General features: G+C 47.5%; 1 protein-coding gene across 1 annotated transcript in view; it reads right to left on the bottom strand.

Annotated features, from left to right (window-relative positions):
- The window catches only part of SLCO2A1 (solute carrier organic anion transporter family member 2A1), a 76,918-nt gene extending 57,801 nt beyond the window's left edge, over positions 1–19,117 (bottom strand). Inside the window, exon 1 of the mRNA XM_080933942.1 lies at positions 18,439–19,117. Coding sequence (XP_080790068.1) covers positions 18,439–18,534 — 96 coding nt within the window. The 5' untranslated portion in view covers positions 18,535–19,117. The remainder of the gene's footprint in view (positions 1–18,438) is intronic.
- Positions 19,118–19,324: the final 207 nt, after the last annotated feature.

The raw sequence follows: 19,324 nt of genomic DNA, 5'->3' as shown, positions 1-19,324 counted from the left end.
CCTACAGCTGCCGTTCCAGGAGCAGTAGACATGAGCTCACCTACCTTCCACCAGCCGCCCATGCCCATTTAAGTCTGCACCCCAGGGGCCTGTGACCTAGCCATGGGAGAGCAACAGAAGGAAGGGGCATCTCTATAGACACAGGTAGTTTGCTCATCGTGTGACCTGGCAAAGTTGGTGTGGAAGGAAGCAGACTCTCAACACAGCTTTTTCAAACTTCAGGAAGGTGCTCACCTCATCCTGGGCTTCTTACAGGAGCTCATCCAAGTATGCATTCCTTATATCAACAGTTTCAGGAAGGCTCCACCTTCCGGGAATTCCCTGTGCTCCCATAGCATCCCCAATTCCTGGAGCTGCCACACTCTGTCCCCTACAAGTCCTGATTAAAACAGAAATTGGATGTGCCAATATGGCTAGCCTTGCCTCTGCCTGCTCAAACACAATCCAGGTGTCGATATCAAGGTCGGCAGATGGGATTAAAATGCAGAACTGCTTGACTTTAAGCAAGGAAGATGATTCTTTATGATCTGAGTTGGCTCAAGCTAATCAACCACAAAACTTAGGAGAACTGACAAGTGTGTGCATTGCAAATATATCACACACACACACACACACACACTATATGCAGCAGCTTTGCCCAAATCACTGAATCCTAAGATTCTCTTTGTGATTGGACTGCTTGCCCCCAATATTGTATGAGCCAATTCCTTGCACTATATCGTAATATGTGTGTGAATGCCTTCTACTGACTTTCGTTTGAGTAAACCCTCAATTGGACAAAAGAATGTCTTCCCCTACAAAGAAGGGGGCCCTCAGAACCTTTGAATAGAGTAACTTACAGGGAAAAAAGGAAATTTGAAGGTTTTGTTAGAATCTTAAATATCCAAGATCCATGGAGGTGGGTCTTTATGAGAAGAAGGGGGGGGGGGAGGTGAGAGCTGTCTTCTTTGAGGATGGACGAAGGAGTGGGACATGAAGAAATGTGGGTGACTGTAGACGAGGGAGAAGGTGAGAAAATCACTTGGCACCACATCCTCCAAGGGCACTGCTCTCCCTACTGTAAGTCCTTGTTTAAGCGCCGTGGCTGGGATCATTTGTCGGCAGCAGCGATGAGAAACTGGTGTGAATCCGATTCGGAAAGATCCCTCACCTGTACCTCGCTGCCCTTGTTCTGGAGGGACCTTTTCTCCGCAGCAAGGTGTTAAATAACATTTGGAGGAGAGGGGCAATGCAATTAAACAACGATTTAAGCTGTAGCCAGCCTTCTGGCTGACTGCTGAGCTGTGACCAATCGAGAAGTCTCCTAAGCCTCACTTCCGGTTTCCTCTAAGATGGTGGTTTTGTTGGCGGCTCCTTAGGACCTGCTGTGACTTCAGAGTGCAGAGTGGGCGAACCATTTTCATTCTGTTCTTTGCTCAAACGATCTGCTTACCACAACACCTAAGGAATGTCCCACTACACCAAGGACTGCACCTCTTCTTCGTTGTCTCTGTTTGTCCTCCTTCCTAACACAGCACGTCTGGATTGCCCCGTCTACCCACCCTGCGAGAACAGTTCTCGAAAGAGGGCCCCTATGGGACCACATAATTCAAGGAGACAATGCCAGTATGGTATCCTGCGCAGGGCGGGCCACATGACCCAGATGAGCCAATCAGAGTCTGCCCTGGGATTTTTCAAACCGCATTAAAGAGAATGTAATGGACGCGCTCCGGCTGCTGTGACTCTAACTTCCAGAAGACAGAGATTCATGAGGACAAGACAACAGTGAGACTCAGAGATACTCTAGTCCCCTGATCAAGTCTGTCACAGATTTCCTTGCTGGATTTCCTGTGCTCTGTTCTGAGTATATTCTAGCTCTGAGTCCCATTCATTTTTAAATATTACAAATACGCCGCAGTCTGGCATTCTTTTTGTTTTAGATAACTGTACTTGTTATTAAAATGGATAGATCATCTTTCCATCTTGGTCTCCTGGTAATTTCTGCCCCTTGATTTTCACGCTTTCTGTGTCATGTGTCTTAATGTTTATTTTTGTGGGTTTTGGTTTTGGAGGTCAGGGCTTGATGTAGCTAATACTTGCCTCTAGCTTGTTGTGTAGCCAAGGCTGGCCTTGGATTCCTAACCTTCTTGCCTCCACTTCTCAAATGCTGGGGCTATAGGTGTGTGTGTGTGTGTGTGTGTGTGTGTGTGTGTGTGTGTGCGCGCGCGCGCGCGCGCGCTCGTGATCATAAAACTCTTTATGAGAGTTTCAAGATGCTAAGCCACCATCTCTAAGAATGGGGGAAGGGGTAGGGCATGCAGAAACATAGGTGCCCCTCACGTCCATTGTTTTGGATTTCAAAAGCCATTTGACTCTATTTTTTAATTCAACCGGAGACTCTCTGGCATGGAACCGATGAGGGTAAGCCACGCTCACGGGTTGCGATTCTTTCTCGACTTATTTATAACAGGCTTCATTGAAGGGGGTTTGCCCCACAAGCTTCCACTGGTTACTTTTTGTTTGATTCCCAGTTTCTAAACTTCCGCCTTTCATTTTCCTGTTCTTTGGAAGACATGTGTCTAGACTTTTTGCTGATTACTCATACATACTTCCGAGTGTGGAGGCACACATTCCAACCCACTTACCACCACGGTCACCTACAGTACCGGCTCCTCGGCATTGCACAGTTAATGCTGCACAACCTTTACCATCAGTGTCCCCCTCTCAGACACTCCATCTTGTGATACCGAAACGAATACCCACTGGATAGGAGCTCCCCATTCTCCCTCCACTACTCCAATCCTAGGAAATGGCTATTTACAGTCTGTGTGTAAACCTAGCCACGTTACAGACTTCACTTAAATGAAATCATATCTTAGTTCTCTTGTGGTTGGCATACGCCACTGGGCAGAATGTTATTTTATAGCATGCATGAGAAGTCCTTTCCTTTTGATGGCTGACTAATGTTCCACCCTGTAGCTACGTTTGGTTTGCTTGTTTGTTGGATTTATTGGTGGAGACTTGGGTTTCTTCTACCTTAGCGTTGCTATGGTCAGGGGTCTTTAAATATTGCTCAAAGGCTCTGCCTTCAGATCTTTCTCATGTAATGTCCTATTTCTTCTCCATTGCTGGGATAAAGTACCCGAACCAAAAGCAAAGTAAAGGTAGGGTTTGCTCAGTTTACAGTCACAGTTTCTGGGTCACAGTAGTTCCTTGTATGTCCTAGATATTGATCTCACTGCACACAAGTTTGCATGTATTTTCTCCCATCCCTCAGACTGCATTTTCTGTTTTTAATTTTTATTTTATGTTTCGTCTGCACTTATGTCTGGGTAAGGGCGTTGTGTTCCCTGGAACTGGGGCTATAGAGAGCCGTGAGCTGCCATGTGGGTGCTGGGAATTGAACCCAGGTCCTCTGGAAGAACAACCAGTGCTCTTAGCCCCTGAGCCATCTCTGCAGTCCATAGGTTCCCTTTTCTAAGACGCCGTTGACCGTGATATTTGACGTACAGAAATGTTAAAAAATTCAATGTCATGTAACTTAACAATTTTAATATATATTACCTATCTATATTTTTTTTGGCATCACATCTAAGACAACTTTGCCCAGCCCTGTGTCACAAAGTTTGATCGTCGCGTCTTCTGAGTTTTCTAGTTTTGGGTCTTATATCTCAGGTCCATTTGAGCTAACTTTTATATAGCATAAAGTCTGTCCGTCATGCGGTACCTACCTCAGTTGGAAACTCAGTTGAGTTCATTTTGGGAGGTTAGTTCAGAAGAAGCTTCTCAGCCCAAGCTGCCATTAGACACTAAGATCTCAGCTCCCTTGGGATGGTAGGCCATGCTGTATTACTTTTCCTGTCACTAGCCATCCCAACTTTATGGATGCATGGGGTCCCACCACCTCTCCTGTCATCTTAGGTACCCATACTATGGCTACCACCACATCCTTTCCAGTCTTTGGCACTCTTTCCTGGCCTCATACGCACTACACTCTATTCTCACCTGTCCTCTACCTGTCCCTTACCTGTCCCCCACCTGTCCCCCACTTGTCCCCACCTGTCCCCCACCACAGTGACTGGTGTTCTGTGTGTTCTTCATTTCTCTCACCTGAAGACTTCCCTCTCCTTCTTGAAAGTTTGGCTATCCATGGGGACTCTGATTTTGCTGATTTTATGAAGCACCTCTGAGTATTTTCATTAAGAGGAGTTTTGCACTACGTGGGCCTGTCCTGTTGATGGATACCATAATTCACTAGAGCTCATTATGATCCAGCCCTCTAACCACAACCTTTGGGAGACAGAGACCTTGCTTCATTCCTAATGGTGTTTCCCATTCAGCCGTTCTGTATGAGAACAGTGAAGATGACTAAAATTTACGTCCCAGACATGTAAAGCAGAATCCACCTTATTCGGCACCTTAGATAGACAGCCCCCCTCCCAATGGCGTGTCTTGTGACTTTGCTGTCATTTGCATAACTGTGCAGTGTTTATCTGACCGGAGGGATGGAGCCCTTCTGTTTTTATGCATCACTGAATAGCTAATGGTTAATGGTAATCAAGAATATGAAGATGGAGAGTTAGCTCAGTCAGTAATGAGGACCTTGGGTTGATCCTCAGAACAAAGGGAAAAAGAAGCTGGGCATGTTGGTGTGCATTTGTAACCCCATCACAGAAAGCAGACCTTTGGGGCTTTCTGGCCATTCAGGGTAGTCTACTTAATGAGTTCCAGGCCAGTGACAGACCTTGTCTGAAAACAAACAAAACAACAACAAAAACCCAGGTGATTCCTGAACACACACACACACAAATACACACATATACACACACACATACACACACATACACACATACATATGCACACACAAACACACACACATACACACACACACACACACACACACACACACACACATAAATAAATGAACCTTATCACTCTTGGCTTCAGAGAGTCAGAGGTCACTCCTGTTTACAACAGTTGGGGGTGGGAGGGATCCAGGCTTACCGCCATGGGAAAAGCACACTCAGATGGTTTCCACATCTCCCCAGGCACAGGACTAGACCTCCAGTCCGTAATCAGCAGATCTAGTGGCAGCTCCTGTTCTTGCTGCCTCACCCTTGGGCTGCCCTTTCTACAGGGAAAGGTACTGACCAGCGACACTCATCTCTCTAAGGAGTTCGGCCAACCCTTGGGGCTAGATTCCTAAGCTCTGAGCTGGGCACTGGGAGTGGGCACCAGAAGAGCAGAGAGGGATTCCTGGATAGACCTGCCTCCCGTCTTCCCAGAGTGGAGAATGTTCTGCATTCTTACCACTCATTAAGACTTCAAGTGTCATTATCTGACTTTGCTTCCACCTTTGGAAAGCAGCGAGCCTCAAATGCAACAACAGACATGAAAAAATGCAACGGGAAATAGCAACCACACCACAGGACAAACCCACCCCCTCACTGCAATCTTGCAGCATCCTTGGTCAGTTCTCAGAGTCTTGGAAAACAGGACTTCTGTCCGCTATTGCTTTTTTCCCAGGTACCACCGGTGCTATGTCTTACAATGGAGAGTGGATGTCACCTTAGAGTCTGGAGTTGATAGTTTCATCTAAGCATAAATATAGGACGTGCTTGTTATAGGACAATAGAGAGCATACAAATCCACAAAGAACAAAGGGAAATTGTTGGTAGGCTTTCCTGGCGCCCGCCCAAGGTAGAACCCCTTCTGTCTAGGTGTACTTCCTTAGCACTGCCCTGCTCTGTGTGTTCTAGCAAAAATATGCATTCCCTTTGTTCATAGGTGGTCCAGCCTGCCTCATTTTACTTAACATCAAAGAACAGTCTCCTCGTCTATGTTTAATTTATTCTTTTGTTAGTTAGTTTGTTTGTTTTAGTGTAGAATAGGGTTTATTCAGAGCATGGGGAGAAAAATTGAGAGGGTAGTAAGGCAGAGAAAGGCGGGGGGGGGGGGGGTGGGCGGAGCGGAGAGAGAAAGAGAGAGAGAGAGAGTAGAGGAAGGGAACGAGAATGGGAGGGAGAGGGAAGGGAGGAGAGGACAGAGTAGGAGCAATAAGGCAAGAGATAAAGAGCTGTTTAATTTATTCTTAAAATGTTAAAATTGGAGCCTGGAGAGATGGTTCAGTGGTTGAAAACACTTGGCTGTTCTTCCAAAGGACATGGGTTCAATTCCCAGCACCCACATGATGGCACACAACTGTCTGAAATGCCAGTTCCAGGGGATCGGGCCCCCTCACACCGACATGCATGCACGCACAACACCAATGCACATAAAATTCAAATAAACCAATCATTAGAAAACTTTCCTGCCCCTAGTGGCAGAGAGAAGAGACCAAGTCTATGCTCAGTGCTCTGACCTGTGAACATCTGAGTGATTAGTAGCCTAACATTCCTGAAATAACTGAGCTTGAGATGACCTCGAGCCTGGTACCAGGCAGGACCAAATGGGCTCCCAGGGTGGAGAGTGAGCTGGAGATTAGAAGACATGTTCCTGGGACTCATTTGGGCATCATGGTAGAACAGACCCTGATGGTGGGGGTGAGCCAGCCCTAGGAGTTTAAGCATGGGAGAACTGGCCCCACAGTTTGTCTGCTGTATGGCAGCATGAGCAAGGGAGAGGTGTTCTCCCCCACCCTTACCTCTTGCCACCAGTGGGAGAACCGGCCCCCAGGGTCATAAGCATGGGAGAACTGGCCCTGTCCCTCAGCAGCTGTAATACTTAAGAGAACAGGCCCTGCTCCTTCCTGGGCAGCAGGGTAGAGCTGACCATGGTTGTAGGGGTTGCTGGTGAGCCATCTCCAAGGGCACTGAGAGTAGAAAATACAGCGGGCTCACCAGCCCTGATACCTCTCAGGCCCAGATCCAGGGGTTGGATTTTGAGTTGGCCCACTCCAACATCTGCCCAACTGATGAACTCCTGGTACGCATTAACAGCTGGTCAGTCCTACAGATCCAATACTACAGGATCACCATGACACAGAGCCACAACAGGACATCCAAGAGGAGTCTTAGTGAGGTACCAGTATTGACAGTGTAGCAGAAGCCAGAGGCCTTGTACCAGACCAATAACTCATTGCAATGAACGTTTTGAAACAAAGATGTGTGGATGAAAGGGTGTGCTGTGGGACACACTGTGACACACCACAGCTTCTGTTGGAGAGGAGGTTGCAAGGGCAGAGGGCAGGTCCAAGGGGAGGAGTGGGCTTGGGATGAGTGACTTGAAGCTCACAAAGAACCAATAAAAAGTTTAAAAAAAAAACTTTAAATTTGAGATGTAGTCCAATTCCCAACAGCACACATACACACAATAGATTTGTGAATAGTCCACAAATATCTTGTGATTTATTTATTGACACTCCAATGATATAGATTAGCCCTTCCCTTTGAGTTTCTAAGCAGATGAATTACATGCTAAGACTCTCTGGAAATGATGAGGTTTCCATTAATTCTTTCATTTAGAAATCAACATTTTTAAAGCCATGACATAGCACCATGTCCACACTTGATCCAAATGTACTGTACTGGAGTGTGGGTGTGGGCTGAACACCAAAGAGGAAATGTGCATTGTGCTGGCTGGGTTTGTGTGTCAACTTGACACAAGCTGGAGTTATCACAGAGAAAGGAGACTCCCTTTGGAAATGTCTCCATGAGACTCAGCTTTAAGGCATCTTCTCAATTAGTGATCAAGGGTGGAAGGGCCCATTGTGGATGTTGCCATCCCTGAGCTGGTAGTCTTGGGTTCTATAAGAAAGCAGGCTGAGCAAGCCAGTAAATTACATCCCTCCATGGCCTCTGCATCAGCTCCTGCTTCCTGACCTGCTTGAGTTTCAGTCCTGACTTCCTTTGGTAATGAACAGCAATGTGGAAGTGCAAGCTGAATAAACCCTTTCCTCCCCAGCTTTCTTCTTGGTCATGATGTTTGTGCAGGAATAGAAACCCTGACTAAGACATGCACCTAGAGAAATAAATGTGAGGAAGTTAGAGTTCGGGACAACAGTTGACAAGTCAGTCTCAGAAAACAGCACTAGACAGACGTCATGGCTCCGCTGCATCTCTGGTAGGATGCTATGGCTTGGTACCACTCTGGCTAAACTCCTGGAGATTTATGCAGAACAGTGCAGCTGTAGAGGGGAGAAACCTCCCCGCCCCCAGAAGGCACTAGTTTCAGCTCTGCACTTGTGGAATTAAGTGGCAGTTCCTACAGGCTACCTTCTGGTTTCCTCCATGATAAAACGGGAATTAACGGGCTGCCATCATGGCCTAGGGAAAGGGCTTTGTCAGTTAGTGTTCTGGAGGGACCCAGCTTTGTTATATTATCTCACTAAATTTGTGCACCATGGGTGTGCACCCGTGCAGGAAGCACAAATATATTGATAATTATAACCACCACTGAGTATTTGTCCATTTTTTTTATGGTTCACCTTGCACATGGTCTTAATAGAAGGAAGTTTGTAACTGTTCCTGAGAATGGGTTGGAATTGAGGGCAGTCCTCTGAATGTTCACGATTTAAATGTAACCAAGACCAGGTACAGTGGCCCGTATATGTAATCACCACACTTGGGAGGAAGCGGTGGGAGGATTACTACAAGTTCAAGGAGCATCAGGATAATTTAGTGAATTCCAGATTAGCCTGGACCACAGAGCAAGATACTGTCTCAAAGAAGAGGAAGAGGAGGAAGAGGAAGAAAATGAAGAAAAAAGGAAAGAAAGAAACTAAATTAAACTAAAATATAATACAAATAAGACAACCAAACAGGAATGAATAATTCCTTCTATACAAATGCCACGTGTAACATATATATAAATATATATATATATATGTGTGTGTGTGTGTGTGTGTGTGTGTGTGTGTGTGTTATAATTTAGTTAGGTTCAGCAGCCTAGAGTCATTTGGGAGTTTCCACAGAGTAGCCTGTGGTCATGTTTGTGAGGGATGGTCTTAACTGATGATTGGTGTAGAGCACCTCATCCACCATAAATGCTGCCATCCCAGGCAGGTGCGTCTGGGTTGTAGAAGGCTATCCCGTGAGTGAGCCAGACAGCAAACAAGCAAGCAGTGTTCCTCCATGATTCCTGATGTTTGTTCCTGCCCTGGCTTCTGTTAGTGATGGGTTATGACCTGAAATATTAGATGAAATAAACCTTTTCCTCCCCAAGTTGCTTTTAGTCAAACTGTTTTATCAGAAAAGCAAGCTAGAACAGGTTAAATGAGGTCCTAAGAACTGAGTGGCCAAGAATAAAGAACCTTCTGCAGGGCAGAGTAATGGAAAACAGGGTGGTGGTGGAGGTGGAGGTGGTGGTAGAGGTGATGGTGGAGGTGGTAGTGGTGATGGTGGTGGAGGTGGTGGTGGTGGTGGTGGAGGTGGAGGTGGTGATGATGGTGGTGGAGGTGGAGTTGGTGATGATGGTGGTGATGATGGTGGTGGAGGTGGAGTTGGTGATGATGGTGGTGGAGGTGGAGGTGGTAGTGGTGATGGTGGTGGAGGTGGTGGTGGTGGTGGTGGAGGTGGAGGTGGTGATGATGGTGATGGAGGTGGAGTTGGTGATGGTGGTGGTGGAGATGGTGGAGGTGGTGGTGGAGGTGATGGTGGAGGTGGTGGTGGAGGTGATGGTAGAGGTGATGGTAGAGATGGTGGTGGAGGTGGTGGTGCAGATTTTATCTCAATGGACCAGACAAGACTGTGATGCTATCATCTGCAGAGTTGCCTGGTAATACAGTAAGCTCCTCATCCTTGAAACTACATGAACAAAGACAGACATCAGCAGATTCCTATATCTTTGAGGAGATAAGTTTGTAAATCACAGTCAATTCTGAAATTCAATAGCTCCCCAGATCAGGAAGTTTCATCTTTCCATAGCTCATTCCATTCTTATTTGTACAGATTCTACACAATGGACTAGCCATGATCTACAGTGGATTCAGAAAGCTTGGAGAAAGGCTTTCACCTGTCCATGGGAGAGACTGATGAGGCCTGAAAAGGCCCACAATCCATCATCAGCTGCTCTCTGGAAGTCTCCATGAGCCTCTGAGGTTCATTCCTCCCTAGCAACATCATGTGTGACCCTGATTGCTGCCTCTGGTACCCTACAGTCAGAGAGTAGAAGCTTGTTTTTGTAAACTATCCTTACATGGGAGGCAGTAAGTTGGCAAACATTTCAATTTTCTTAGATCATTTCCAGTTTTAAAACGGAAAGTCTTGTGTCCCGGGGCAAATGGAGACGGTTGTTCAGCCTGGGAACCAGCGAGAGTACAGGCAATTCAACTCAAGAGACTTTGGAGCCTACTGGAGTGCCAGACAGAACAACAGTGCCTAGCTAGAAAAGGTTTCACCCACAACCAATCAATCAACTACAGACTTCTGGCTGGGCTCGCAGCTATTGCCTCCACCTGCATTGTGAGCCAAAGAAAAACAGGAAGTTTAAGAAAAAGAGGAGGTCCCAAGGTACAAGTAAGGAACAGCTTAAAGCTGGCTGAGAACGTGGTCTGGTCAGTAAAGATCTTTTTAGCTTCTGTTTGGCAACCCAAAGACACCTGGAAAATCCTGTGTCATTTCTACTAATAGATATTGGTAGTGATCTACCAATATGTCCCTTTCCCTCAAACCCAGGGCATCTGACCAGATTCTGTAACTGGCTCCTGTTTGGGAGCATTCCACTGGGCTCAGTTTAGGAATTTTCTGACCCATATCCCACATGCCCATCCTATTTAAACTGTAGAGAATCTGTACCCAACAAGTTGGCTGGGTGAGGTAGCCAGGTAACGTAGTTCTTTCCTGACCTCTATCTAGACAGTAGTCCCCAAATTTGATGGGCTTCTTCTGGGATCCTGCATTTGAGAAACACAAAATAGGCCCCTGGCTGTTGAGGTTACTTCAGGATTTGGGGAACAAGAACAGACTTATAGAAATAGATGAGTGTGCAACAAAATAGAAAATTCATTTAATTTTCACAAAAAAAAAAAGAATTTGTATAAAAAATGTAACTCTTGGGGCTAGTCAGGTCAGGTCATATCTCCAGATATTTTGTTCTCTAGTCCTTCCCAGATGTGGAGTAAAATCTGTTTACTCCATTTAGAACCCAGGGCCTTGAGGTGAGGCATTTGACCAAGGTGAGCTCCACGTTGGCCCCTTCTGAGGACCTCTGCATCTTAACCGAGCTTCATGGTGCTCTAGGCTAGTCCATATCCCAGGGAAATTTGGTGTAACACCCCCTCTGAACATAAGTGACTTGTCAAGAAGACCCCCCAGGCTCCTCCAGGACCCAGACATCCATTACTCTCTAAGGAGGTATACTGGGTAGACTTATGTCAGCCTGACACACAAGCTAGAGTCATCTGAAAAGAGGGAACCTCAGCTGAGAAGATGATTCCATAAGACCCAGCTATAGGGTATTTTCTTACTTCGTGATCAATAAGGAAGAGCCCAGCCCAGTATATATGGTACCATTCCTGTGTCAGTGGCCCTGGATTCTATAAGAAATCAGGCTGAGCAAGCCATGGGAAGCAAGGCAGTAAGTAACACCCCCTCTATGACATCCACATCAGTTCCTGCCTCTAGGTTCCTGCCTTGTTTGAGTTCCTGTCTTGACTTCCTTTGATGATGAACAGGAATATGGAAGTATAAGCCAAATAAACCCAAAATTTGCCTTTTGGTCATGGTGTATCATTCCCACAACAAAAACCCTGAGATAGGAGAAGAAAGTGCCACATCTCTGGTGGTAGAGGAGCAGTCCTAGACATTAGCACCAAATACTGATCACATAGAATGTCCCAAGGGTTCCCAAGCAATTCAGATCCCTCTCTTTGCTTCACCCTTGGGTTCTACCTGAACCTCTTGGAAATACTGCTGAGCCTCAGTACCCAGAATGGGAAGTGATTGGGAAGACCAGCTCATGAATCGGCTGCCCACCCCCACAGTATCAGCCCATCCCTCACCACCACAGTGAAGTCCAAGTTGACTTCTGCCTTGGTTTTGCTCTCCACCTCTGAGAAGCTTTAATCAGCTTTAACAGTAAGGCAGACCCAGGCCACCAAGGTCCTCTGAGCCAAGCCAGCAGGGCATTGATGGAAGACTCTCATTGCTTCCACCGGGTTCATAGAAGCTGTCTAAGCACAGTGCAGCTCCACCTGGTTCATTCCTAGTCTCGTCTCAGTCAGCGACTATCAGCATGAGATGAGAATTGAGCCTGGGAAAGAAACCCTGAGACCATGGAGCCCGAGCCTCCAGGTCACGGATGAGAGAAGCGAGAAGGCGGAGTCCTTCTATGGTCATGAGAAAAAGGGTGCTGGGAGGGAGATGCTGAGTGAGAATTCCTGCTTTGCCAGTTACTCAGCACATGGCCCTGTGTGGTTCTCTTTTTCCTCAGCTGTGAGGTGGAGGTGTTGGGTTGACACCTCTCTTCAGGGCTGGCATTGGGATTATAAAGGAAGTTTGATTTATTGTGTGTATATACATGTATGTATACACATGTGTGCAAGGACACATGTATGTGCTTGTGGAGGCCAGAGGTTGACAGCAAGTGTTTTCTCAGTCTCTCTCCGTCTTAGTTTTGAGGGAAGCTCTCTCAGTGAACCTGGAACTTATGAATGCAGCTGGGCGGGCTGGCCGGGGAGCTTCAGGAACACTCTGTCTCTATCCCTGCAGCACTGAAATTAGAGCCCCGTGCCATGGCTCCCAGATTTTTACAAGGGTCCTGGGGTTCTGAACTCAGGCTCTCATACTTGCATAGTTAATACCTTACAGGCTGAGACATTTGCTACTCCCATGGAAAAGAATTCAGAGGCACAGATCTAAAAGTCCAAGGGGAAAGGCATGCCAATCAGCTGAGGCCAGATGGCAGGCAGGGGACAGAGGTGCACAAGAGCTCATCCCCATTGTCAAAAGCAAGCTTGAAATCTGCCCTGAAATCATCCCAAAAGCCAAAGGGTGAGGGAAACTCCATGAGTTAGCAAGCTTGGTCACTGCGCCATCACAGGGTGACAGCAAGCCCCTCCCACGTTGAGCCCCACACTGTAGCTACAAGGATCAGACAGATACAAGGTGTGAGAGGCGGTACTGCACATCTCTAAGAATTTTTACAAAAAGGAATGATAACAGCAGAAGCTGACCAACCCGCCAAGCAGCTGACACATGTGTAAGGTGAGATGGTCCTTCCAGGAAAGAGTTGGGAAGCTCCTTTTTCACAAGTATCTCTTTCAACAACCACGCCACTCAGCAACGCTCCACAGCACTTACCCTAGAGAAATTATGAGCTATGTCCACACAAAAGCCTGTACATCATCTCTCCTGCCAATTTATCTGAACTAGTCCCAAAGGGGAAATAAGCCAAATGTCCTTCAGTAAGTGAACATGTGTACAATCATACCTTGGCACAGTACTCAGCAGTTTAAAGGGACCGACTCTTGATCCATGTAACAGTTCAGACGGAACGGGACTCAAATACATTATTCTGAATGGAAGCGGCCGATTTTCAAAAGGTCACCTGTTCCATGATTCCATTTATGGAACATCCTTGAAATAATACAATCCTGGAGATGGAGGCTAGACCAGTGCTGGAGGTTAGGAACTGTGGTCAGAGGATGAGACTCTCAACAAGCTGGCACAAGGGACTTCTCTGTGGTGGGTGGTGAAACACTCCTGTATCTTCAGATGGGTGGTGTCTGCACAAATCCACAAGTGATAAAGTAGTACAGGACTGTAGTGTATGTGCATGAGATAGCAATCGTAACTTCCTGCTTTGATATCCTTTGTAATTACTGTTGTTGTATAACATGGAGCCCTGAGAGAAGTTGGGTGTAAGGTACACAGGACCTCCAAGACTTTGTTAAGAATTGGTCATCATTGAGAACCAAAAACCATTTTCTAAAAGACTCTAAACAAATCATGTCATGCCTCAGATTAGCAACACAAGTGACTTCCTCGTGGAGCTGCTGTGAGAGAGCCCCCAGTCACAGCCACTGGTGTAGGACATGAACGAAGACAAATTCACACCCCCTCCCCCATTTCTTCACAGCATCCCTTGAGAAAACCATCTTTTAGAGAGTCTAAGACTAATAGACAGAGAGAAACCCTTTATCCCAACACAGGAATTTGGGGGAGGGGGGAGAATGTTCCAGGACCCCACACACACACACAGCCTTCGAGTCTCCTATCCTTGCCTTCTCAGTGCCCCCTCCCCACCCTTGTGACTGGATAGGTAACAGTCACTATGCAGCCAGTGCCTCTACAGACAGAAAGACTGTCAGGAGGTGGTTACAAGCTGTGCAAGGGTGAGAAGGGGAGAAGAGGGAGGGTCAGAGGCCTCTGGCCTTCCCCTACAAACACCTTAACGGATGACATGCTGAGACAAGAGAAGGTGAGGAGAAGCCTGCCTCTATCCCAACAGCCCAGCTTGGAGAAAAAGATTGTCTGTCACAGTCAGGACAGATGAAAGGGACTCTTTGCCCTAAGGAAGGTAACTTGCTTTCATTTGTTCTGTGGGAGCAGAAAAGCTACGAAGGGCTTGGAACATCAACCCAGAGAGGATCCCAGGATTCTAATACTGGAGAAGCCACCCATCCTTACCCATCCTTCCTTTCCCTACTTCCTCCTCATAAACTTGCCAAGATGGCCTCCTGAGAACACAACACTGGTCTGAAGGCTATAAAAATGCACCCCCTGGAGGGAAGTGGCTTGGTTTGCTCTTCTCTGGTACAGGGAGTCCATTGGGAATGTTTTCCTGGGGATGGACTAGGGCATGCTGCCCTAAATTTTGGAAACGAAAAAATGACACTCAAGGTGCCTCACTAGGGTCGAGGGGTCAAAGACCTCAGAAATTACAGACCAGGCAAGAACAAGGTTCTTTATCCCTATTAGTGCCCCCAGGCCAGTCAAACCAAGCCATCAAGCTGGTCCTTCTTTTCTCTCTTCCTATAGTTCTCTGTTCGAGTGTCCCTCCACCACCGCTGGGTGTGGCTTTTCTTCAAGTGTGGCTGACCCCTTCGACTATAAGATAACCTCAGCTTAGCTCCAAAATGGCGTTTCACTTTAGGGAGCTTTGGATTTGTCTGAGGCCGCCAGAAGTCAGGAGCATGGCTTACCTCCTCCCAACACCCTCCTACACTGGGATCTCCAGGGGAACCTGTTTTTAATTTGGAATCCCAGGCCTGTGAACAGTGGTTGTTTGAGCAGGTTCTGGGATTCCTAAGAATCTTCTTGCAAACTAGACCTCAAGAGATGTCTCCTGCAGGAAGAGATAGCAAAATTTACCCCAAGGGGGCTTGGGATGTGACACAGTGCTAGGATGTTTTTTTTTTTTTTTTTTTTTCTTTTTTAACATGGCTCTGGATTCAACTCACAGCACCACAAAACAAACCCTCTGCTAGAGTTGTAAAACAGATGGGATGTGGGTAGAAGATCCCCAAAGTCTATACATTCATAAGGTTCAATTATGATTAGCTGTTATTTGTTATTTGTTATTATTATGAACATTATGATAAGTATTATTAACTGTTGTTGTTAACTAATAACTGCATCGTGGAATTAATGAGACAATTGGAATGGTTTCTTTTCTCTTTATTTTCTTTCTCTTTTTTTTAAACAGGTCTCATGTTGCCCAGGCTGCCTCACGTTTATTCTGTAGCCAGAGATGAACCTAAGTTTCTACTTCTCCTGCCTTTATCTCCTGAATGTTGCGGTTACAAGACCACCATGTCCAGTTGTTTTCTAATTTTTATTATGAGTTTTTATTTTATCTATATCTATCTTTTAATCATTTTAAAGGTTTTTTTTTTCTTTTTACTTAACAACTTTTGTCCACTATATTTTGGTCATGTTTTTTCTCCCCAGCTCCTCCCAGATCTCCACCTCCCTAACCACTTGGCTTTATGTTCTTTCTCTCTCTTTAAATAAAACACTCAAAAATAAAAATCAAAACAAACAAAAAACAATAAGCCAAAAAAAATGCCCAAGCTAAAAAAGCCCACAACAAACAAACAAATAAGCAAAAACATGGGCTTTGATTTATTTTGGCCAGCTACTCCTGGACACGGGTCTGCCCTGAAGTGTGGTTGGTAGACACAGGGACACTGCTTTGAAGAAAACCGATTGTTTTCCTTTGCTGGTATGCAACAATTGCAAATAGCATCTTAGTTAGAGGTGGTACTTACTCTCCCCTCTCAGTACTGGGATCCCCATCCGGTTTGAGCTGTGCAGACCCATGATGTGGGGTCAAGGATGGAACCCAGGGCTTCGTGTAAGCTGGTCTAGCATCGAAATGGGAGCTCCCGGATGACGTGGGAATGCACAGCCTTGTCTGCGGAAGTGAGAAGTGATCTCACTTGGGGCTCACCCTGGGGAGACCTGGTTTATTCTTAGCTTAGGCGATTCTTACTGAGGTACATGATGAGAACTATTCATGATACCGACTTTTTCAATAAAGGGACCCCAGAGGGCCAAGAAAAGTGACCCATGTTCCCTGCTTGACCCAGGAAGTGAGTGGCTGGGCTGGGCCCTGGATTTGTATCCTTGACTTTACTCCTCCCTTGAATCACGTGGAGCACAGGTTTACAGCAACATCCCAGTTGACAATTCATCCCAGTGACAAAGATCCCAGAAAAATGACAAGCAATTGGACTGGATGTCCCTTGTCACCAGCCCATGTCACCTTTCTCCTTCTGGGAAGGTATAAGGCAGTCGCCTAACGTGTCCTCAAGAAGAGGAAATCTCCCTTCAAATAGCAAAGGCCCATGCATAGATTCATCTGGCAAGGAAAAGCGCAGCTAGGCTCTCCAGTCGGGTGTGCCTAGGGTCTCCAGGATGAACCTGGCTAAGGAGGGGTCTCTCCAAACTGCCTGCTCTCTGATGGTTTTAACAGACTCAAGAAAACCTCTTGACTGATAAGAACTCTTTACTCTCCCTTCCGAGGCCAACTGGCCTGGGTCCAGGTCTCAGGCGTGAATCTCAGCATATGAATGTGGTTTTATCTTATTTTTATATATTTTCAGCAAAATGGCTGCCACCTCCTTACTTTTAGGGGTTAGAGGTACTGAGTCACTCTTGTCATCCACACCGTCAGGAATCCTGGGACAGCTACCTTTCTTTCCATTCTTGGGGGAGATGAGAGAATCCTTCCAGCCCATGCCGTTACCATCCCATTCCTTTGAGACCACCCATCCCTTGCACATACCCTTTCCTTCTCATTAGTAAGTTAAAAAAAAAAAGTCTCCATAACTCTCCAAGTCACTGGTAGAACCAAAAATAATACACGGTATTCCCATCCCGGTCTGGCTAGTGGGGAGAGCATCTGAGGAATGTTTTCAATTACCTCCAAGTTTCTGTGTTAGGAATATTCCAATGGGAAATCACTGTAGCCCTTTAAAACCATGGTAGTAGTGGTGGTGGTAACAGAAGAGGGATCCCCACAAGGAACCCCAGTTCCACCAGTAACAGCCTGAGGTAGTGCATGCAGGTGGCATCAACTCTGACCCCTGAGTCTCTTTCCTTAGACACACATAGCCTACCCACAGTGCTCCAGTCCTTCCATGTGAGATCTGGGCACCTCATACTTGTTACATCTATAGTAGGAATTGTGGAGAATAATCTCTCTGCAGCATCATGCTTGCCAGACCCCAAGGCTCCTGGATGTCTAGCCCAGGTTGTCTAGCCCCTTCCAGGAGATAACTTCTTCAGGAAACTCTCCCTCAAATTTTGTGAGGACTCAACTATTCCAGGTCCTTTAAGACCTGTGAGGAAGTAGACCCCACTTCTGGCCCTTACCAAAGAAGGCATTCTCATCCTAACAGTTTCCAACGGCCCCGTTTTTCTTCTGTAACTTCCCCTTAACTCTCAGGCCACCGGCTCCTCTGGTGGCCTTTCTCCATAAACTGAGAGCTATGTAGCCAGGTAGCAATCTAGTCTGCGACTCTCACTGCTGCAAAGATGAAAACGCAGGCAAGGAGTGCAAGCTTCTAACCGTCTGCCAGCCTGCCCAGGACAAGGTGCGTGCACTCTGACTTGCAGCATCACAAGGTGCCCACAGCCTGTTGCTCACAAGGTGTTGGCCAAGCTCCTCTGCATCCATTCTCGTATTCTCGTTAAGGGAGAGCGTACACACAGCAGGAACCCAAAAGAATTCCCGGGAGGTGTTCTGTATGGAGGAACAGGACAGCTCACTCCCGACGAAGGTACGTCTGGTTATTATCCCCTGCGAGAGCCTGTGAGCATATGCGCGCAACACACACACACACACACACACACACACACACACACACACACACACACAGAGAGAGGGGGGGGGAGGGAGGGAGGGAGAGCGCGAGCGAGGCGCCCCTTCATACGGCGGCGGGCCAGGCCCCACGAATGTGGCACCAGTCACAGAGAAAGGAGCCTGGTGCACCCAGAGCTCCCAGACTGGCTTCATCGACGTCCTAGGTTGTGTCACCCACCCTGCCACCCTCCTGCCCCGAACTCTACTCACCTTAATGTTGCTGAAGACCGAGCGGGAGCAACGTCCGGCTGGGACCGAGGAGGTGCCGCTGCCCTGGCGCTCTCCGGGCTTGGGCAGGAGCCCCATCGTAACTGAGGCGAAGTCCCCTGGCCCGGCCAAGGTTTTGCGGGACTCCGGTGTTTCGGGCTTCCGCAGCGGTAGCCGGGCGATGGGGAGCGCGACGCGGAGACTGAGCGAGAGAGTGAGTGCCCAGAAGTTTTTATAAGTGGCGGCCGATGATGAAACGCGCTCTCTCTCCTCCCTCTCTTCCTCGGATGTCAGAGGTGCTGCTAGCCCCCGCCCAGCCGCTGCCGCCTCCCCCAGGCAGGTGTCTTGGACCCTGGAGTCACGGCTGCGGAAGCCCAGAGGCTCTGGGACTCGACCCGGTGAGTCCGAGCTGCCTATCTGGTCCTGCTGGCCTGGGGTGGGGGGTGCGGGGAGATGGCGGGTGCCGGAGAAAGGGGTGGCCACGGATGGAGGAGGCAGGAGGCTGCAGGCAAATAGACCTAGGGGCTTAAGGTGGGCGCGGCACTGGGGAAGGAGTAGGGAGCTAGTGTAGATTTGAGGGGCGTGGGGTGATGGAAGAGAGCGAGGAGTCTCTGTGGCTCTTGGGGTTGTCCAGAGCTGGGCTCTGCGTGTCTGCACTCGCTCCGCAAACCTGGGCCCTCGGTTCCGGTGATGGCTCTGAGACTCGCCGCCCAAGCTCTGTTTGTGCTGAGGACTGATTTATATTTAAACTGCTCTTTGCGCTGCAGAGGAGGGTGGGAAGGCGTAACAAGGTGGAGAGGTGGGGGCCGCCCCAGGGCTGGGCTCAAACTCACTGGAACCGAGCCAAGGTAAACTGCAGGCGCTGTCGAGTGTCAGCGGGTCTGGCCTG

Source organism: Micromys minutus (genome assembly GCF_963924665.1).
Source record: "Micromys minutus genome assembly, chromosome: 21".
NCBI classification, from domain to species: domain Eukaryota; kingdom Metazoa; phylum Chordata; class Mammalia; order Rodentia; family Muridae; genus Micromys; species Micromys minutus.
The sequence above is the reverse complement of the archived record's forward strand: the minus strand, read 5'-3'. Positions and strand labels throughout refer to the sequence as shown.